The sequence below is a fragment of the Schistocerca gregaria genome, chromosome 3 (genome assembly GCF_023897955.1).
Source record: "Schistocerca gregaria isolate iqSchGreg1 chromosome 3, iqSchGreg1.2, whole genome shotgun sequence".
In the NCBI taxonomy this organism is placed as follows: Eukaryota; Metazoa; Arthropoda; class Insecta; order Orthoptera; family Acrididae; genus Schistocerca; species Schistocerca gregaria.
Window position 1 is genome coordinate 290,875,899 of NC_064922.1, and position 22,780 is coordinate 290,898,678.

At 44.2% G+C, this 22,780-nt stretch overlaps 1 protein-coding gene across 2 annotated transcripts in view; it reads right to left on the minus strand.

Annotated features, from left to right (window-relative positions):
- Positions 1-685: 685 nt before the first annotated feature.
- Positions 686-22,780, minus strand: part of LOC126356033 (trypsin alpha-3-like) — a 307,460-nt gene continuing 285,365 nt past the window's right edge. For both annotated transcript variants that reach the window (XM_050006686.1, XM_050006687.1), the window contains exons 6-7: positions 10,901-11,032; positions 686-1,399 (exon numbers count right to left, since the gene is read on the minus strand). In XM_050006686.1, the coding sequence (XP_049862643.1) occupies positions 1,238-1,399; positions 10,901-11,032 (294 nt within the window). In that variant the 3' untranslated portion in view covers positions 686-1,237. The remainder of the gene's footprint in view (positions 1,400-10,900; positions 11,033-22,780) is intronic.

Genomic DNA, 22,780 nt, shown 5'->3' on the forward strand with positions numbered 1-22,780 from the left:
AATCGTGAACAGTTTGCAGTGGATATGCTGAATCGTTTGGGTGATCACAATGATTTCTTAGATCGTGCGTGTTTTTCCGATAAGGATACAATTCATGTTTGTGGCTCAGTTAACTGCTATAATGTCTGGAACCGGGGACTAGAAAATCCTCATGTCGTACAAGAACACAAAAATTAAAGTGTGGTGTGGTGTTGGTTGCTCATTTTACTTCCTTGAAAGCAATGTAAGTGTATATGTTTACCTAGACATGTTGCTCAATTATATCATGCCTCAGCTACAGGATAAGCAAAGCTCTGCTATATTTCAGGAAGACTGAACTCCCCCTCATCGGGCTGTAGAAATCCACGGTTTATCTTAATGAAACGTTCCTCAGCAGGTGGACTGGCATAGACGGCTCTATTCCGTGACTTTCGAAATCACCTGACATTACCCTCTTAGATTTCTTTCTTTGCGAGTATGTGAAGGTACTGCATACAACAGTAGTTCCTGATGTTACGACATAGCAGCAACACATCAGAGATACCATTAGCACAGTCACACCAGATATGTTGCAGAATGTGTGGCATGCGATTGAGCACCAGCTTGATATTTTGGGTGTTTCCAGAGGTACAGATGTTGTGACGTAAATGAAATGCTTTAAATGTTCATGTAAGTTTCAAAATTTAATGAGTAGAGTTGTATGTGGTATAACGCAAGTTTCATTTACTATATCAATAAAGAGTTACAGAATTTTGTTAGGAAGGTAAACATTTATGTACATCCTGTATTAGCTGCTTGCATATATCTTTCGCTGGAACCAAACGCTGTACAGTACTGCATCATTTTAATAAAGAAACCCTTACCGAAAATACCAAAATGAAGATAAACTGAACAGTACTTCACAGGTCTGCTGAATATGGATGTTTCCAATAATCAGCTGATCGAGATGTTGGTTTCACTATAAGGATGTCATGTACGGTATGTATCATCCATGGTCTAGGGCAGTTTCACTCGTACCAGCATATTGTACGACACTAAATATAATAAAGTACATGAACAGCAGAAAATCGCATGCCATTTACTGACAAGAGCATTAAACCTACATAAGACATCCATTTATGAGAGCATTTTCTTGCTACAGACACTGTCCTGTAGGGTAGTACTTCGCAGAAAAACAGGCAGCAGAGTTAACCCGGCTTGACGCTCCCCACGCTGTCCATGCAGCCGACGACGGTCAGCGTCTGGTAGCCTTGTGACGTCATTGAGGCGACACCGGCCCTGTCAGCGAATGGTTGAGGAAGTCGCCGTATTTGGACACATCGGTGTACACGCTAGGGAACCCTGCCAAACCGCAGCTGTAGCCAAAGCTGACGACTCCGGCAAGTGAACCATTAGACACGAGTGGCCCACCACCGTCTCCCTGTACACAGAATGAGGTCGTCATTCTAAACCAAATATACAGTCCATGACAAAAAGTACCGAATCATCCATTATCTCTAATATCGATTATATACATCACTATGATGACTGTGTGTTGTGTGATGTCCTTAGGTTAGTTAGGTTTAAGTAGTTCTAAGTTCTAGGGGACTGATGACCATAGATGTTAAGTGCCATAGTACTCAGAGCCATACATCACTATGAGACACTAGTTAACCTGAAAGTCGCTGCATCACATTAATGGTTATAATAAGAATTTAGATGGTTTTAAATAAAGCAACATCTAAAGTAATTGAAGGAGTTGATCTGCAGTCGTAGTTTCATTAGAAAGGTATCTCATAATCACAAATTCACATAAAACCGGAACATACAGTTTCCATTCTTTTCCATCAATGCAATACTAACACAGTTTAATGATTTCTCATAGAAGATTCTCAGGTACGAGTATTACTACAGTTAAATTGTTACCTTTTCATATAGTTCAACAAGAACGACACACAAAGAAGGAATTATCCATACGTACAGACAAACCAATTATTACAGTTTCAGAAAAACTGGATGATTTATTCAAGAGAAGGAGCTTTACAAATTCAGCAAGTCAGTATCCCATTGGTACACCTCTGGCACTTCGGCTTGGCATTGGTCGACAGAGTTAATGGATGTTCTCCTGAGGAATATTACGCCAAATTCTGCCCAATTGGAGCGTTATATCGTGCAAATCCTGTCCATATTGCTCCAAACATTCTCAATGACAGAGAGATCCAGTGCCCTGCCTGGCCAAGGTAGGATTTGCCAAACACGAAGATAAGCAGTACAAATTATCTCCATGTGTGGGCGAGCATTATCTTGCTGAAATGTAAGCCCAGGATGGTTTGCAATGAAAGCAACAGAACGAGGCATAAAATATCGTCAACGTATCGATATGCTGTAAGCTTGCCGTGGATAGCAACCAAATAATCCTGCTATCAAAAGAAATGCACCTCAGACCCAAACTCCATTTAGCCAAGCCGCATGGAGGGGCGGCAGACAAGTCTCCAGGCACGTCTTCGGCCTGGCATCTCACTGACTAGAGTAGAATTATCTTCAGAGCTGAGTCCCGCTTCGAACTGAGATCTGATGACCAGATGACCAGAGAGGACATGTCTGGAGACGCCCCGGACAGCGATGGAGTACTAGCCTGACTGTTGTCCACCACACGTCTCATCAGTCAGGAGTAATGGTCTGGGGTGCCATTTCATTTCCTAGCACAACCTCTTTGGTTGTCATCCGCGACACCCTTACAGCACAGCAGAACGTCAGCGATATTCTACGTCCCGTTATGTTGCACTTCACGGCAAGCCACCCTGAGCTTATATTTCAGCTAGATAATCCCGGCCCCCTCTCCCCCCGCACATGGTGAAAGTTTCTACTTCTTGTCTTTGTGCATGCCAAACCATACCTTGGCCAGCGAAGTCGCCGGATTTCTCCCCAATTGAGAAAGTTTGCAAAAAAAAAAAAAAAAAAAAAAAAAAAAAAAAAAAAAAAAAAAAAAAAAGTGTGAAATCTTATGGGACTTAACTGCTAAGGTCATCAGTCCCTAAGCTTACACACTACTTAACCTAAATCATCCTAAGGACAAACACACACACCCATGCCCGAGGGAGGACTCGAACCTCCGCCGGGACCAGCTGCACAGTCCATCACTGCAGCGCCTAAGACCGCTCTGCTAATATCGCGCGGCGTAAGTTTGCAGCTTTATAGGCAGGGCTCTCCAATCATCTCGGGATTCTGACGATATAATTCGCCAATTCGACAGCATTTGGCATGATATCCCTGAAGAGAACATGCCGAATAACTGCTTGCATTAGGGCCAGAGATGGACCAACAGTTTATTGCGTTGGTCAGTTTGTAAAGCTCTTTCCCTTCACTAAATCATCCACTGATTTTCTGAAATTGTAATCACTTGTTTATCTGAACATCTACAGATTTCCGCCACATTCGGGTAATTCTTTGAGGTGCGCCGTGTTTTATGGCTTAGAGTGTATACACTGCCGGAAACAAATTAGCATACCTTGAAACAGTGTCTATTTTGATCCCATGGTGGCATATGCCACGTTGAGGATAATAGATGTTCTGATAATAGCTTGGCGTCGTACGCCTGCAGATAGCGTAGCGACGAAGCTACCAGAGTGCAGTCTGTGTTTACCCTTTAACAGGGAATGTTCACATTCAGAAGGTTAATACGCGTGCAGTAAGCAGGCAATCACGTCACGGGGACGCACTCCTGCTCCCTACAGCCAACTGAGCGAGTTTGAAATGTGTCAAATTGTTGCCTTTCGAGTGACAGGATAGTCCTGTCTGAAAATCTCCGCACAAGGTGGATGTGCTGCGTCAATTGTGGAATAATACTGCTATCAGGAATCACCTATACATCCCCTCAACGATTGATGATGTTCTGGACGTCCACGCAGCACAGACGCCCGCTGGGATTGTCGTGTTCTAACAGCAGCAGTATAGCTACCACAGGACAGGTAAGAGGGCTTGTGAGTGTAGACGTAACAACACGAACTGTTGCGAACCGTTTATTAGCAGTGGCAAACACACCTCTGTCGCCTCCCTCATTCCTGCCACAGCCTGCACGAGCGTGGGTCGACAGGTACCGTCAGAGCATCACTTGAAAGATGGAACGGCGCGCCGTGGTTTTCAGCTATGAAAACAGATTCTGTCTGCACGCAAGTGATTGTCGTTTGCACGTAGGACGTGGACCTGATGAGTGCTGTCGTAGAGTGCACTTGTCTAACGAGGGGACCTTCTGGTAGGTGCGTCGTGTTATGAGCTCCCATTTCGACTGCTTATAGTGTGGGTCTGCACCTATCACACCCTAAAATTGTAGGTGCCAATGCGGCCTTGTTTTTGAGATAATGCCTGTTGAAATTTGGTCAGATCTTTATATACAGAAAAGTTTCACTGGTGCGGCAAGTGGACGAGTAGCCGAGTGGCAAGCGAGACTGTAGTCCAGACGACCCTGGTTCGAGACCAGTCTATATTACTTTTGTTTCCTTTTTTCAGATGCCTGTTTTAATTTATAATTAATCATGATTAATTGATTAAAAAGAATTAAAAGCCTCTATAAATCAACATTACACATTGAATGTCAAATTTTGTTTCAAACTTTTGCGTTTTTTTCTTATTTTAACAGGAAACTAACCATAATGTAATGTCTTGCAACATTTTATTATTGTTCAATTTTTTCGTTGCATTTTTAATTTTGTTCCGTTGAGGTAGGGAATATTTAAAAAAATACCAATGAATGAGGGATTAAAAATATGTTTCATTTAATGGAAAATTAATCGATATTTCCTATATTTTGACGAGTACATTCCGACTGATGATGCTTGTTATAAAAACAATCAAAACATTTGTACTTTCGAAACCACGAACATTGCACGAATGCACATTCGTTTTCGTCGCAATCGCATCTGTATTTTCTCAAGTCCGCAGGAAACGCCACTGTATTGACGTTATGGAATACTTCTTTTTGCGATGGATCTAGCGTGGCGACACTCCAGGCATATCTGTAACAATATTAACGATGAACTTGTGGTATATCTGAAAATATAAGCGAGCTATCCGAAAACTGAAAATAATGCTTTATTCACTTACCTTATCATATTTTTATGTATCGGAGCCTGCAGTTGGTCATGTACAGTAGAGTCCCTTTATTCGTGGAACGGCAGGTACAAATACGGGAACACTAACGGTCACAGACCATAAACAGGATTAGGCGATCTGGCAGGTATAAAATTTTCTAGGACCCTGTCCCAACATTTGTATGACGAGTTTATGACTATTTTCGAAGAAATATTTTAACAACTTCTCTCAATTCCCAGGTAAATAGGCAAATTTTCAGTATGCCAACGTTTTAATGACGGTTAATTTCTTGTTAAGATAAAAAAACGCAAAAGATTGAAACAAAATGCGACATTCAAAAAAATTGTTCAAACTATGGGACTTAACATCTGTGGTCGTCAGTCCCCTAGAACTTAGAACTACTTAAACCTAACTAACCTAAGGACATAACACAGATCCGTACCCGAGGCAGGATTCGAACCTGCGACCGTAGCAGCCGCGCGGTTCCGGACTGAGCGCCTAGAACCGCTAGACCACCGCGGCCGGCTGTGACATTCAATTTGTAGATTTGATTTATAGGGGCTTGTAATTCTTCTTAATCAATTCCTTGCAAAACTTTCATGGGTAATTATAAATTAAAACAAGCACTTGAAAAAAACAAAAGGAAACAAAAGTAGCATAGACAGGTCTCGAACCAGGGTCGCCTGGACGGGAGTCTCGCTCGCTTGCCACTTTTTGTCTTAAGGGGAGGGGGGGAGGGATTGCGAATCGAACGTGAAAGCGCGGCTACTCGCTCACATACCACAATAGCGAAACTTTTCTGTATATAAAAAGCTGCCAAACTAACAGCCAACATTCTAAAACGAGGCCACATTGGCACCCACAATTTTAGGGTGTGATAGGTGCCTACCCACACTATAAGAAGGTGAATTGGGAGCTCATAACTCGATGCACCTCCCAGAACGTCCCCTCGTAAGACACGCTGGTTCCACCCCATACCCTTAGGTCACCTCTGATGTTTCTGAAGAGGAAGTTAATCAGCGCTCGGTACATGCAGACTGCTGTTAGACCTGTTCATTTGCCATTCTTGCTCGCCCACACACTGTCTGTGAAACAACGTGTCCTGTAACACGTACAGGAACTTCCCTGGTCAACACTATCTCTGGACGTGTTTCCAATCGAGCATGTGTGGGATATGATGGCGTAAGAAGTGACGCGTGCGACTCGCCAACCAACAAATCTCACAGAACTGCGTGAACAGGTCAAGCACGCGTTGAACAACGTGTCCCAGGAGAGAATTCACCATCTACACGATCAATTGAATGCCAGAGTTAGCAACTGCATTGCCACCCGTGGAGGTTACAGCACGTACTAGTATGAGTGTTTCGGCATGGGTCGGTACCTGGTACCTCAAAACTGCGTATGCTACTGATCTGTAAATTTAATCATTTCATGTACTCCATGTGCACTGTTGCAACAATAAACCTTGAGTGATCTGGAACGTATAAAGAGGACACCAGATTTTTTCCAGCAGTGTATTACGGAACTGCGAGACTAATTACCACCACAACTTAAATGGACTTAATTTGTAAAATGTTTTCCAGATAATTTAACTCACTAATTGTGTATGAATGCATGGTTTCGCGTTGATACGAATTGATAAAGTTTTCTCGGGTTTCCAACCACATCAGGTGGTTAAAATCCCACAAGCTTTCGACCGAGCCCTCCTCAGTCATTTTCAAGTGGTAGGTCTGACGCGGCTGGAAGCCCGATAAAATTTTATTAACTCGCTAATTGTCTTTGTTGGGTCAGTTACGGAGTTTATAACAGTGACGCTCAAGCAGATTTTTAGGAATTGGGTCAGAAAACTAATACAGGTAGAATGATTTGGGTAAATGATTGTATGCATCCCTAAATTAAACTACACTCCTGGAAATTGAAATAAGAACACCGTGAATTCATTGTCCCAGGAAGGGGAAACTTTATTGACACATTCCTGGGATCAGATACATCACATGATCACACTGACAGAACCACAGGCACATAGACACAGCAACAGAGCATGCTCAATGTCGGCACTAGTACAGTGTATATCCACCTTTCGTAGCAATGCAGGCTGCTATTCTCCCATGGAGACGATCGTAGAGATGCTGGATGTAGTCCTGTGGAACGGCTTGCCATGCCATTTCCACCTGGCGCCTCAGTTGGACCAGCGTTCGTGCTGGACGTGCAGACCGCGTGAGACGACGCTTCATCCAGTCCCAAACATGCTCAATGGGGGACAGATCCGGAGATCTTGCTGGCCAGGGTAGTTGACTTACACCTTCTAGAGCACGTTGGGTGGCACGGGATACATGCGGACGTGCATTGTCCTGTTGGAACAGCAAGTTCCCTTGCCGGTCTAGGAATTGTAGAACGATGTGTTCGATGACGGTTTGGATGTACCGTGCACTATTCAGTGTCCCTTCGACGATCACCAGAGGTGCACGGCCAGTGTAGGAGATCGCTCCCCACACCATGATGCCGGGTGTTGGCCCTGTGTGCCTCGGTCGTATGCAGTCCTGATTGTGGCGCTCACCTGCACGGCGCCAAACACGCATACGACCATCATTGGCACCAAGGCAGAAGCGACTCTCATCGCTGAAGACGACACGTCTCCATTCGTCCCTCCATTCACGCCTGTCGCGACACTACTGGAGGCGGGCTGCACGATGTTGGAGCGTGAGCGGAAGACGGCCTAACGGTGTGCGGGACCGTAGCCCAGCTTCATGGAGACGGTTGCGAATGGTCCTCGCCGATACCCCAGGAGCAACAGTGTCCCTAATTTGCTGGGAAGTGGCGGTGCGGTCCCCTACGGCACTGCGTAGGATCCTACGGTCTTGGCGTGCATCCGTGCGTCGCTGCGGTTCGGTCCCAGGTCGACGGGCACGTGCACCTTCCGCCGACCACTGGCGACAACATCGATGTACTGTGGAGACCTCACGCCCCACGTGTTGAGCAATTCGGCGGTACGTCCACCCGGCCTCTCGCATGCCCACTATACGCCCTCGCTCAAAGTCCGTCAACTGCACATACGGTTCACGTCCACGCTGTCGCGGCATGCTACCAGTGTTAAAGACTGCGATGGAGCTCCGTATGCCACGGCAAACTGGCTGACACTGACGGCGGCGGTGCACAAATGATGCGCAGCTAGCGCCATTCGACGGCCAACACCGCGGTTCCTGGTGTGTCCGCTGTGCCATGCGTGTGATCATTGCTTGTACAGCCCTCTCGCAGTGTCCGGAGCAAGTATGGTGGGTCTGACACACCGGTGTCAATGTGTTCTTTTTTCCATTTCCAGGAGTGTATATTGATGAAGCACCACGCAAAAAATGCTAGTGGGTGTCACAATTACTTTGAGACGATGTTCTGAAACGCTGAGTCGGCGTCTGCAAGTATTCAGTGCTTTTAGCCTCAGTGTTTAATGGTTCACACATGGCTCTTCTAGTACTTAACTAATACCATGTAGCACTGTTTAATCAAGCCACTTCTTTACTAGCAGAGGCAAGGTCAATCGAGGCAATAATTCCACGTAACTGCATAAGTTTTCGTCTCGTATTTAAATGAAATGAACGTATGGCATTGCTGGCCGGGAGGACCCAATCGGGGTAGTTCGGCCGCCGAATGCGAGTCTTCTTTCAGTGGACGCCACATTGGGCGACACGCGAGCAGCTGATGAGGATTAAATGATGACGAGGACAACTCGACACCCAGCCTACGAGCAGATAAAATCTCCATTCCGGCCGGGAATCCAATCCGGGCCCGCTGCATGGGAGGCAAGCACGTTGCCACTCAGCTAAGCAGACGGACGTCACGTATTCAAACCGGCATGTATTTACTACAATGGCTGACTTCGCACTGGTGCTTCGTCGACAATTGGCACGCCCTAAACGCTTTCTCCACCTTCTCCATTGCCACGCTTTTACCTCTTTAACACAGGAGGGCTCCACTCCAGTTTCACTTGTCATATCGCTACAATTATATCGATCCTATATAGGGACCAGTAACCATATGTACTGATGGGAAAAACTTCGCAACACCAAAAAATAGTTACTGTAGAGTAATGGATTCATTTGTCTAGGTAACATATTAAAGCGATTAACGTCACAGGATCAAAGGTTAATGTAAGCGCAAGATAAGCAATTGTAAATGCGAAATGCTGGTACATTAATAACTGGTGTAACCGTCAGAATATTGAATGCAGTATGCAAAGGTGCATGCATTGTGTTATACAGACACTGGATGTCAGTTTGTGGGGTGGAGTTCCATGCCTTTTGCACTTGTTCAAGACAGGGACAGTTAATGCTGATTGTGGATGACGCTGGAGTTGTCGCCCTTGATGCCCTTTATGTGTTGGTTTGGAGACAGATCTGGTGATCGAGTAGGCAAAGGCAACCTGTCGACACCCTGAACAGCATGTTGGGTTACAACAGCTGTATGCGTGTGAGCGTTATCCTGTTGGAAAACACCCCCCTGAATGCTTTTCGTGAATCGCAGCACAACAGATCGAATCATCAGATTGATGCACAGATTTGTAGTCACGGTGCGTGGGATAACAACGAGAGTCTCCTGCTGTCATACAAAACCCCACGCCATGCCATAAGCGCAGGTATAGGTCCAGTGTGTTTAGCATGTAGGTAAGTTGCATTCTGTCCTCCAACTGGCCTCGTTCTAACTGACACACTGCCATCACTGGCGCCGGGACAGAACCAGCTTTCATCAGAAAACGCAACTGACTTCCACCCAACCCTCTAATGAGCTCTCGCTTGACATCACTAAAGCAGCAAATATCGGTGGTTGGGGTCAGTGCAATACAAGCTACACGGCATCTGGCTCGGAGCTGTCCTTCAAGTAACCGATTTATCAGCGTTCGTTGGATCACTGTGGTGCCGGCTGCTGCTCAGATTGCTCCAGCGGATGCAGGACGCTGTGCCAGAGGCATAGGCCGAATACGGTGGTCTTCTCTCTCAGTAGTGCCACGTGACGTCCGGAGCCCGTCTTCTAGCGACAATACATTCCTGTGACGACCGCTACGAACTGTCGTATACAGTGGCTACGTTCCTTCCCATGACTGCAGAAAGAACATCCAACTTCTCCTAGCCCTATTATGAGATCTCGTTAAATGTCAGTGAGGTGCTGACAATGGCGTCTTTGTCGCCTTAATGGCATTCTTGACTAACATAAACTTCCCACGTCCAATCTCAAGGCCAACAAACGCTCATGACCATTACAGTGTATATTTAAAGCAAACCTGATTTGCTTCCTCATAGTGGCGCCACTAGCTCCTCTCTTACACGATTGGCACGAAACGTGAATAGACATTATCTTTCAGATGTAGAAACACACCTTTCAACTTTCGTTTATGTCTCACAACTCTTTGGTTTTACAATTTTTTACCGTCACTATAGTATTTTCACAAATTACGGGTAATAGCGAATAGTGCAGTAGTAGCGGTAAGGACAGTCAGTTTTCTCAGTGGTTGCAGTCCGTAATTAACAACAATAGTACCCACAGTGACATGGTTCAACAGTAATATGTTAGCTCCAGTAGTTTCATTACATGCCGATGTATAGAAAACAGTACTAAGTTTTGATAGAAGTAAGTTGAAAGAGAAACTTCAAAATTATAGGTAACAGGAAGAGCTGAAGAAACAACTGTTAAATAATAAACCATCTATGGCTACGTCTGTGGAAAAGTGAACTGAAGAAGGAATATATTGTGTCATCATCTACTTGAAGATTCTATGACAGAAGTGGGACTAATTCCGTGAGTACTATGACGACATAACAGGTGTGAAATGAAGGGACTATTACCTATATAAGGAAAGTAGACCCACCTGGCAGGAGTCTTCGTTCCTCACCCCTCCAGCACACAGCATCCCTTCCAGAACGAGTACCCTCGTGCGGCAAACCGCTGTGTCCGTCACGTTCACCGTCACGTACTTCAGCTGCTCTGGAGTGGCCCCATTCTGCAGAAAGAAGACATCAAGCTTATAGCTGCACACTGTGGAACAACACAAAGACAAAACGTTAAGACTGTGCAGTTCATCGACCTTTTCAAAGCGAAAGTCGTTCAAGAAGCGATCCACAGACCAATACGATGTTTGAAGATTCCTGGAAGATTAAAACTGTGTTCGAGACCAGGACTCGAACCCGAAACTTTTCTCCTCTACCGATCGAGCTATGTAGGCGTCATTTATGACCGCCTCTTACAGCTTTACTTTCAGGAGTGGTAGTCGCGCAAGGTATCGTGCCTATGGCTGGCGCTATTCCAAACGACAGCGGCTGTATCAAAGATATTGAGTCGACCGTTGTGGCCTAGTGGTTCTAGATGCTTCAGTCTGGAACCGCGCGACCGCTATGGTCGCAGGTTCGAATCCTGCCTCGGGCATGATCTACATCTACATCTACATGATTACTCTGAAATGCACATTTAAGTGCTTGGCAGAGGGTTCATCGAACCACAGTCATACTATCTCTCTACCATTCCACTCTCGAACAGCGTGCGGGAAAAACGAACACCTAAACCTTTCTGTTCGAGCTCTGATTTCTCTCATTTTATTTTGATGATCATTCCTACCTATATTTTCACATTCGGAAGAGAAAGCTGGTGACTGAAATTTCGTAAATAGATCTCGCCGTGACGAAAAACGTCTTTGCTTTAATGACTTCCATCCCAACTCGCCTATCATATCTGCCACACTCTCTCCCCTATTACGTAATAATACAAAACGAGCTGCCCTTTTTTGCACCCCTTCGATATCCTCCGTCAATCCCACCTGGTAAGGATCCCACGCAGCAATATTCTAACAGAGGACGAACGTGTGTAGTGTAAGCTGTCTCTTTAGTGGACTTGTTGCATCTTCCAAGTGTCCTGCCAAAGAAACGCAACCTTTGGCTCGCCTTCCGCACAATATTATCTATGTGGTATTTCCAACTGAAGTTGTTCGTAACTTTAACAACCAGGTACTTAGTTGAATTGACAGCCTTGAGAATTGTACTATTTATCGAATAATCGAATTCCAACGGATTTCTTTTGGAACTCATGTGGATCACCTCACACTTTTCGTTATTTAGCGTCAACTGCCACCTGCCACACCATACAGCAAACTTTTCTACATCACTTTGCAACTGATACTGGTCTTCAGATGACCTTACTAGACGGAAAATTACAGCATCATCTGCGAACTAAGAGAACTGCTCAGATTGTCACCCAGGTCATTTATATATATCAGGAACAGCAGAGGTCCCAGGACGCTTCCCTGGGGAACACCTGATATCACTTAGGTTTTACTCGATGATTTTCCGTCTATTACTACGAACTGCGACCTTCCTGACAGCAAGTCCTTAAGTTAGTTAGGTTTAAGTAGTTCTAAGTTCTAGGGGGACTGATAACCTCAGATGTTAAGTCTCATGGTGCTCAGAGCCATTTGAACCATTTGAAAGATACTGCGATGTCAAGTGACCTCTCTGATATGTTATCTGAAGAATGTGAAGTAACGGACAGGTGGCGAACGCTGGTGGACGTTCCGACTGGAGAGACAGTAGTGAGTTTACGAGTCGCTCAGACGGAAACGCTGCCGAGAGCAGGATGTTAGCTGTTGGGGGAATGCACATGGTGTCTGCGCCGTCGAACAGAACCACGTTTCGCTGCACTGCGGTAACCGGGCTCTTGGTTAACGTTTTCTAGTGTTGCAGTGTTTTTCGAGTGCTTCCTAGACTGGAGAAAATCATTCCAGATACATACTGCGGCGTACGGCTCAGCTTCCCTGTACTTGTGTGTTCACAAGGAAGTAACAGTCACATTCAGCAAGCAGTGAGTCAATGCCATGTGGAGATGCATCATTATGCCGGGCAAACGGAGGACAGACACGAGATATCCCATGACTTTTGTCACCTTACTGTATGCTTCTTGTCATAGAACATGTGTGAGCCGTGTATCGACTCGTGCGACACCTTGTATTTAGATTGCATTGGTTTTCCTTTTCTTCCCCTGACATGTTTGTTTGGTATGTTGTCTGTCATTAAGTGGCTGCTTGGTTGTCTTTTTCCTCGGCTATAGATAGCTGCGATTTTGCTTCCGGGAAACTGCTATGGAGGAAGTGATATCTTTGAGCGGTGTTAACTTCGTGTTGTGGCGCGGAAGTAGGGGCGTGCTCTCAGAGAGTGTGGTGGACACGGGAGGGCAGTGTGGCCCGCCAGCGCGTACCAGGCGTGGTCGGTTCTACCAAGTCGCCACGTGACGTATGTCGGTTATGTGTAACGGGCGGGTCGATTTGACGGAAGAGCTCCCCGCGGGTTGGTTAAATACAGAATCGCCCCACGAGTTGTTGCTGTTCATTTCACCTTGGTGTGACTTTAACAAGCTTCTTTAAGTCCTCCGTTTCAACTCTGGAGTTTAAAAAGGTGACACCTAACATGACGGAGCGGTCACTACCCGTCAACGTTTGCAGAGAAGACCTGAATTCCGGTGACAGAGCGTGTCGTCGCGTGACCGTGGCGTGTTGGTTACTTGCCATCGGAGGTCGTGTACCGAGCATAATTGCAAGTTAAGTTAGTGGAAGGTTCAATTAATAAGTAATAAGTTTGCTTAACCAGTGTCTCTTCGGCCTTGTGGCCTCCGGCGATCGGGTTTCTGTCCCCGGCACTGGTGTAATTGAAGATAGTGATCTTTCCTCCTCCTCTCGTTACTGCCCGATGAGAGGTGTAGTTTTGGCAGTTTAATTGTTTCGCTATTCTGTCGTGTGTTATGAGTAAATTCATGCTTCTTGTTGGTGGATCATGTGGTCGCTCATTCAGGACTGTGGGGTGTAATGTTTCCTTGCACGAGGTTAGCTCTAATTCTGTCAGCAAGTTCAGCCATATTATTACAAGTTTTCAGCTAGCTAAAAGTCGGTGCAGTGACCAGCCTGAGAGTGGCAATTGTGTTCACGGGCGTATTTAAATTGGTCAGTATTCTGTCTAGCCTGAGCATCCCTGAGTGGGTGATTTGTGGCCACTTTACACGGGTTCGTCGTATCTGTTATGTTCTAAAGAAATTCCAAGACACATTGTTTAAAAACTTGTTTTAAATTCCTCCATCGCTTTATAGCCATTAATCGTGTGTTTGCTGAGACCTTAGATTTTTTTTTAATGGCAGTGTTGGTAGCTTCACTGCCTCACCGTATTTTATTTACAAAGTTCTGTATTTAGTTTAGTAGCCTGTTTGCTATTGCTCTTTAAATTTGTTAAACTGTTGTATTGCTATAAATTACTTTTTTGCCGTTAGCGGCGTGATTTGAAAGGCTGTTATTGCCACACTGCTAGCTTCTGTGTGTGTGTTTTTTTAAAGAAATTTGTTAAACTGTTGCATTGCTATAAATTACTTGATTGCCGTTAGCGGCATGTTTTGAAAGGTTGTATATTGCCGTACTTATAGCTTCAGTGCTTTTTTTAAAAAAAGAATTTTTTTAATATTGTGGTATTGCTATAAATTACTTGATTGCCGTTAGCGGCATGCTTTGAAAGGCTGAAAATTGTTGTATTGCTATAAATGATTTGATTGCCGTTAGCGGCGTGTTTAAAGGCTGTTTATGGCCGGACTGCTAGTTTCTGTAAGATATGAATAAAACACTTGAGTGTGAAAATCTCAACTCGACAGTAAACTACTAGAAATTTGGCCCCGCTTCCCAACTTGTGGTGTGGCTTGTAGTAACGGTAACCACAGTGTGTGCCAATGTGTCTACTGTATTTACACTAGGGGAAACTGTTTTAAAGTTGTTGAGACGTTATGGAAATCCTTCTGAGCTTTTGCAAGGTATGCATTGTTAAAGATATTGGCCACTATCTGTGAACTGCAGTGTTACATTGATGTTAAAAACTTCTTGCCTTTATATTTTGTGAGTAATGATTTTCCGTTCTGAATAACATAGATGTATGTTAACTTGGAGTGGTGGAATGAACAAACTACACTCCTGGAAATTGAAATAAGAACCCTGTGAATTCATTGTCCCAGGTAGGGGAAACTTTATTGACACATTCCTGGGGTCAGATACATCACATGATCACACTGACAGAACCACAGGCACATAGACACAGGCAACAGAACATGCACAATGTCGGCACTAGTACAGTGTATATCCACCTTTCGCAGCAATGCAGGCTGCTATTCTCCCATGGAGACGATCGTAGAGATGCTGGATGTAGTCCTGTGGATCGGCTTGCCGTGCCATTTCCACCTGGCGCCTCAGTTGGACCAGCGTTCGTGCTGGACGTGCAGACCGCGTGAGACGACGCTTCATCCAGTCCCAAACATGCTCAATGGGGGACAGATCCGGAGATCTTGCTGGCCAGGGTAGTTGACTTACACCTTCTAGAGCACGTTGGGTGGCACGGGATACATGCGGACGTGCATTGTCCTGTTGGAACAGCAAGTTCCCTTGCCGGTCTAGGAATTGTAGAACGATGGGTTCGATGACGGTTTGGATGTACCGTGCACTATTCAGTGTCCCCTCGACGATCGCCAGTGGTGTACGGCCAGTGTAGGAGACCGCTCCCCACACCATGATGCCGGGTGTTGGCCCTGTGTGCCTCGGTCGTATGCAGTCCTGATTGTGGCGCTCACCTGCACGGCGCCAAACACGCATACGACCATCATTGGCACCAAGGCAGAAGCGACTCACATCGCTGAAGACGACACGTCTCCATTCGTCCCTCCATTCACGCCTGTCGCGTCACCACTGTAGGCGGGCTGCACGATGTTGGGGCGTGAGCGGAAGACGGCCTAACGGTGTGCGGGACCGTAGCCCAGCTTCATGGAGACAGTTGCGAATGGTCCTCGCCGATACCCCAGGAGCAACAGTGTCCCTAATTTGCTGGGAAGTGGCGGTGCGGTCCCCTACGGCACTGCGTAGGATCCTACGGTCTTGGCGTGCATCCGTGCGTCGCTGCGGTCCGGTCCCAGGTCGACGGGCACGTGCACCTTCCGCCGACCACTGGCGACAACATCGATGTACTGTGGAGACCTCACGCCCCACGTGTTGAGCAATTGGGCGGTACGTCCACCCGGCCTCCCGCATGCCCACTATACGCTCTCGCTCAAAGTCGGTCAACTGCACATACGGTTCACGTCCACGCTGTCGCGGCATGCTACCAGTGTGAAAGACTGCGATGGAGCTCCGTATGCCACGGCAAACTGGCTGACACTGACGGCGGCGGTGCACAAATGCTGCGCAGCTAGCGCCATTCGACGGCCAACACCGCGGTTCCTGGTGTGTCCGCTGTGCCGTGCGTGTGACCATTGCTTGTACAGCCCTCTCGCAGTGTCCGGAGCAAGTATGGTGGGTCTGACACACCGGTGTCAATGTGTTCTTTTTTCCATTTCCAGGAGTGTATTTTTTTGTATATATTGATTAAACTGATGACATGAGGGAACTTTTGGTTGTATTACTGTTGGAACGTCTCAATATGACACAATAATTTGGTTATGGTACTGGTATTACCTAACAGCACTGCACGGAGGAGAACTTCTGTCAAGTTTGGAAGGTAGGAGATGAGGTAATGGCGGAAGTAATGCTGTGAGGACATCAGGCGTGCCTGGATAACTCAGGCAGATGTTTCGGATTCGAGACCTGGTCTGAAACACCATTCTTATCGAGTCTTAAACGAATACATACTGAACTGCAGACTGAAAATTCATTATGAAAGATGATGTGGGGCGGCGAAGAAGTTGTCGAATGAGTTGTTTGAATGTTCATTTCACGTAACAGACTATTGCCACCTTAAATCACGCGAGCCTGGCAACTAATTTGTTACCGAAGTCTAAACGATCCAGGACGGTGTACAGTCCTCGCGATTTTCAATGTCCGTTTACATTGCTAAGTACGCGCATGTCACAGCCCGCTATGACGTCACCCGAGGCGAGGCGCGATCGGACGTTAAGCTCGCGTGGACTAGGCGTTGGTCTAATGCGGAGTGAGCTTACTACTGCCTCTGCCGCTCTTTTTATATAGCTCCGGCGCGTACCGCCAAGAGAGCATCTGTTCTTTCCGTTCCTATGCAGATGCCTGCAGCCTCCAAATGATCGCTATCTCAGGCACATAATCTTAAATATCACATTTAATAATAGCTTTACAAACTTCTCAATTTTTGTATACATACATCTGAGCAGTACAGAAGCACGTAGAAAATCTCAGCCCGCTAAAATTAAAACTTTACTCTCTAGAATTTTTACAATGGAACTAACGGTAGATTGTTACCTCTGAACCATAGCTTTATCAAGACTTGTATCAGCTGTTAATTATGCTACAAGACTAAAACTTGGTGTAGCTTTGTTAACTGTCCTATCTGATCATTGGTCTTAAAGAATTTGTTTTATCATTAAAATTTAAAGTACTTAATCTATAATGCTTATGTACATTTTACTCACAAAAGTAGTTTTTACTAAATTACTAAAAAACTAGAAGAGGTAACTGATTGTGGTATTTCCATTATTATTATTAGGGTGAACTGAAGCATCCTACCAATTTTCAATATTGTAGCTCTCTTATTTCGCGCCTCTGATTTTTCCGAAAAACGCGGATTCTGGAGTCAATTTTAGTTTTATGGTTTTGGAAACCAGCACCACTCATTAATGACTTCTTACTGCACCTTCTCACCAAATTTTGGCTTCCTAGCGTCATTATTTAGCGCCTCCTATTTTTCTTTCAAAACGTGAATTTTACGTAAACTACTAATTTTATAACATTAAGATTTGTTACCTGAAACATTATTACATAGAACTATACTTTAACAAAGTTTTACACACAAATCTTAATTTTTACTTTTATGTTAAATGTGGTGCAATACTATATGCAGGCGCGTTACGATGACGTGACGCTACTAGCAGTGAACTAGGGTAAGTCCCGTGCACTCGCTCGCCTCTGTATCTTATACATGATACAGCGCTTGCTTTGCTTCAATGACATACCCCAATTTAAACCAAGACTAAAGTTGAACTGGACTGATATTAACACCATCTCTGTGTCAAACCGAGGACTTTCCGCTTTCCTTTGTTTCACATGACTGTCATGATTATTTATCTCTTTAAATCATGTAGATGCAATTCAATAACAATATCAAAATATCTGAAAGTATCAGGTAAAAAAAAACCAGTTATGCGCTATATTCATCCTCTTTAATCTGTACGTTATATATGGTTAGTAATTATGTTTGTTTGCGCGGCATGTCAACGATTTATACTGTCTCCTTTTTGAGATGCTTGAAGCGATTTTTTAATGTCTCCTCGTTGTCTGGACTACAACCCCTCCGTTACGCCTATATCATAGACTAGCTTCAGTTCGAGCACCAACACAAGTCAGACCAGCTTACAGTTGCATAGAATACAGACGGAGAGTAGGTATTCGATCTTCGGTCATGCACCCACGAGATGACTAAGTGAGTGGTATGACTGAAGTCTAAGCAGGGGCTACTTATTAGGCCTTTACCTATAGACCCTAAAAAGCCAAGTGAGTCAGTCACATGCGCCTGGTTCCGGTGTAGGCGAAACACATCAGAAATTCCCTCACAGTGGATAAATTGATGAGTAGATCACACAGTTCAGAGTACAGGCACACGTTACATCACTTGCGCGACTTGAAGACGATGGCTCCAGACAGATCGGATCTCAGGCATCAGGGTGACATCACACCATGGCTCACAAAAAGTGGTTATGACATCAGTCTCCTGTCAAAATATCGTGTATCAAAATGTGATTATCAACTTAGCTAGACACCGGAATAAAACCTATCGGTTATTTCCGCTGCTGGTGGAATTTCTGACTTTACATTGACATTTCCATCAACCGTACAAGGTATAAATGACGGTGTCACATAGTTTTGAGACAAATTTTGGTCTGCTCTTACCAAGCGGATTTTGAGTAGCTGCAGTCGTTTTTAATGGATAGAATGCTGCGTAACTAGGTTTTGTGTCTTTTTCTGGGCGAATGATAGCTGATGTCTACGTCATGAAATTTACGTGGTGGCCATGGTGAGAAGGACAACCAACTGTTTCTCAGCTTACAAACTGGTATGTATTTGTTTAAGATGTCTAATATTTTGTCTATTAAAATATGTATACTGAGTAACCCCTTACCTATTAAACAAATGCCGACCCGCAACAATTTTGTAATAGCAGATGGGGCTGTGACGGAACAAAATCAGCTGCTGCAAAGGTAATTTAAATGTGGTATTTCATCCTACCATCGAACAAAGCATGAAGAGATGCTTCTGCAAATGGGCTATCTTTATTTTTCATCAAGTTTTAACAACAAATTCTTCGTCATTTATCGTAGTCACAGGTGTGTAAATTTCGTATTTTACTGAATTCTGCATAAACTGTTAAATGTGTAGGGTCTGAGGGCAGGACAGAACAGAAAGACCTTTTGTTAGTCATTTATGTTATAACTGTCACTTGTACATATTGTAAATGGTGGTTCACTTTCTAAATTTTGACACATATGTTATTGTAAATTGTATATTTTGTAAGTGGTTGTCCATTTTTCTATATCTTATGTTCCTTGTCAGTTCTGGTGGAGAAACTGAAGTCTCATAACAGTAATCGAGCAGCATTCTGTGTTTGACATCCACACTATGTGGACCGATCTTGTGGGTAAGTTCTATGTTGGAGAGCTGGTAGTGTGCATTTAGTTGTGAAGCGATTGATTATGTGCGGTATATGGCCGCTCAGTAAGTGAGTGTTTTTGGACAGCATGGTTGTGGAGAGAAGCAGTGATTAGTATGATTAATCAATAATTCAAAAACAGTCTTAATCGCATTTATTATTATTATTATTATACCGCCAACCAGTTTCAACCCGAAGTAGGGGTCACTTCATCTCCTGGCCGTTTACACCATTGGTCGACTGCTGGTGGTGTCACTCCTGTCTACATAACGGCAGGAAACTATGTTATGTGGACAGGAACGACACCACCAGCTGTCGACCAATGGTGTAAGCGTCTGGAAGATGACCCCTAGGTCGGGTTAAAACCGGTTGGCGGTATAATAAAAATAATAAATGCGATTAAGATTATTTCTGAATTATTGAACTGAACACTTATTAACACTTAGATAAATTACGAATCAAAGGGGATTCAGAATCAGTGAATCTGCTGGAACTTTAACTTTTATGCAAATGTTACGCGATGTATAGTGTTGAACTTTGATTACTTTATATTATTATTATTATAATTATTTACGTTATTAAATAGACTGCGAGCGTCTCCTCACAATGACGTGAATTCTGATATGTTGACCGCCATAAGTGAATTTTAATTGTTTTTCAGCTGCCAAATATTTTGCGTATAGCCAGCACTATATACCGTTCTCCGCCGACCAGTGTTCTTCAGATTGTAATTAATGAATCAGCTACCACTTTAAATACACAATCATGCCAACGTTACTGAATTTTATAATTTCTGAAATTTTTCAACAATATTTGAAGGATCACCGTTGTAACCCTTTCCTGGTTGATAGCACACACATACCCAACCAAAGTAACATAGAGCTCTGATGGTTAGGACGTCTGTAACTGATATCTGCCTAATGCTAGCATGTGGAAACGTCTTTTCGGAACTTGGAGAAAAATACTGTGGACCACATGATGGACATATAGAAGGCTGTAAGAGATCAAATGGGATGGCAGGTGTTTACAGTTGGTAAAGTTCGTCTTTTCACCAAAATAAGATCAAATCACCATCTTCTCCATTAAAAGAACGTCTGAGGTAAATTGAATGTTCTTACATATCATAGACATTGTTTGGAACATTACTACACTCCTCATAATTATCCTGGTTTGCACATAATTTGTATGTAGTAGGACGTATATGCCCCAGACTACTTCACAGAATGTAGAAAACATTGCTGTGTGGTATGTCTAAGACGTTTTCAAATGTTATGTTGGAAACTTGAGTGTCCCATTTTATATTTTTCATTGTGAGGAGAATAAATGTGTTTTGGCACTGATTTGTTATATTTTGTTTCATAATTGCCATCCTGATAAAATCATTCTAAAGTTAAAACTCTAACTCTGAAAATTGTACACTCACATGAAAACATGGGTCTCGTTATGTTCGCTCAGCATAAATTTTTTTTCGTGGCGAAAGTGCATTATTTATCACAAAGGAAGACAGTTTTTGACCTTTTATTTTTCAAACATATGCAATAATTGTTCCAGAGAATTTTACTTTTCCAATATATTATTATTATATATTTTAATGCATCTTACACTTGTTTAAATTCACTGTACATTCTGATGCTTGCATAAGCTTTGACCAAAGGATCGCAAAATAGCTACTGGACATGAAAGCAGACATATACAGCTCGACTCTACGGAAGTACTGATTTACTATTCCAGATACATCGCCCAACTTTGTCTCGTGCTCTATCTCGGCACAGGAATAATTAAAGTAAACAGCGCTAGTGCCAGTCCGTCGAAGGTGGGGCTTTTCTCCCCTGGGATAATGAATTCAATCACTTTGAAATTGCAGATGTTTTTCTCATTTGAGATTTAAATTCATTCTTCGTGGTCCAAGTCCTAAATCGAAGACATAATAGATAGTTTTGCGTGGGAGTCGCAAGCTACATACTTTTCAACACTTGTGTGCATAAAAGTGGCTATCAGAACTTAGGCAAAGGGAAGAAGACGGCGACGGATGGAGATTTGCTACCTATACAGAGTGTTACAAAAAGGTACGGCCAAATTTTCAGGAAACATTCCTCACACACAATTAAAGAAAAGATGTTATGTGGACATGTGTCCGGAAACACTTAATTTTCATGTTAGAGCTCATTTTAGTTTCGTCAGTATGTACTGTACTTCCTCGATTCACCGCCAGTTGGCCCAATTGAAGGAAGGTAATGTTGACTTCGGTGCTTGTGTTGACATGCGACTCATTGCTCTACAGTACTAGTATTAAGCACATCAGTACGTAGCATCAACAGGTTAGTGTTCATCACGAACGTGGTTTTGCAGTCAGTGCAATGTTTACAAATGCGGAGTTGGCAGATGCCCATTTGATGCATGGATTAGTGCGGGGCAATGGCCGTGGCGCGCTACGTTTGCATCGAGACAGATTTCCAGAACGAAGGTGTCCCGACAGGAAGACGTTCGAAGCAATTGATCGGCGTCGTAGGGAGCACGGAACATTCCAGCCTATGACTCGCGACTGGAGAAGACCTAGAACGACGAGGAGACCTGCAATGGACGAGGCAATTCTTCGTGCAGTTGACGATAATCCTAATGTCAGAGACGTTCCTGCTGTGCAGGATAACGTTGACCACGTCACTGTACGGAGAATGTTACGCCAGAACCAGTTGTTTCCGTACCCTGTACAGCGTGTGCAGGCACTATCAGCAGCTGATTGGCCTCCACGGGTACACTTCTGCGAATGGTTCATCCAAAAATGTGTCAATCCTCATTTCAGTTCAAATGTTCTCTTTACGGATGAGGCTTCATTCCAACGTGATCAAATTGTAAATTTTCACTATCAACAAGTGTGGGCTGACGAGATTCCGCACGCAATTGTGCAATCACGTCATCAACACAGATTTTCTGTGAACGTTTGGGCAGGCATTGTTGGTGATGTCTTGATTGGGCCCCATGTGCTTCCACCTACGCTCAATGGAGCACGTTATCATGATTTCATACGAGATACTCTACCTGTGCTGCTAGAACATGTGCCTTTACAAGTACGACACAACATG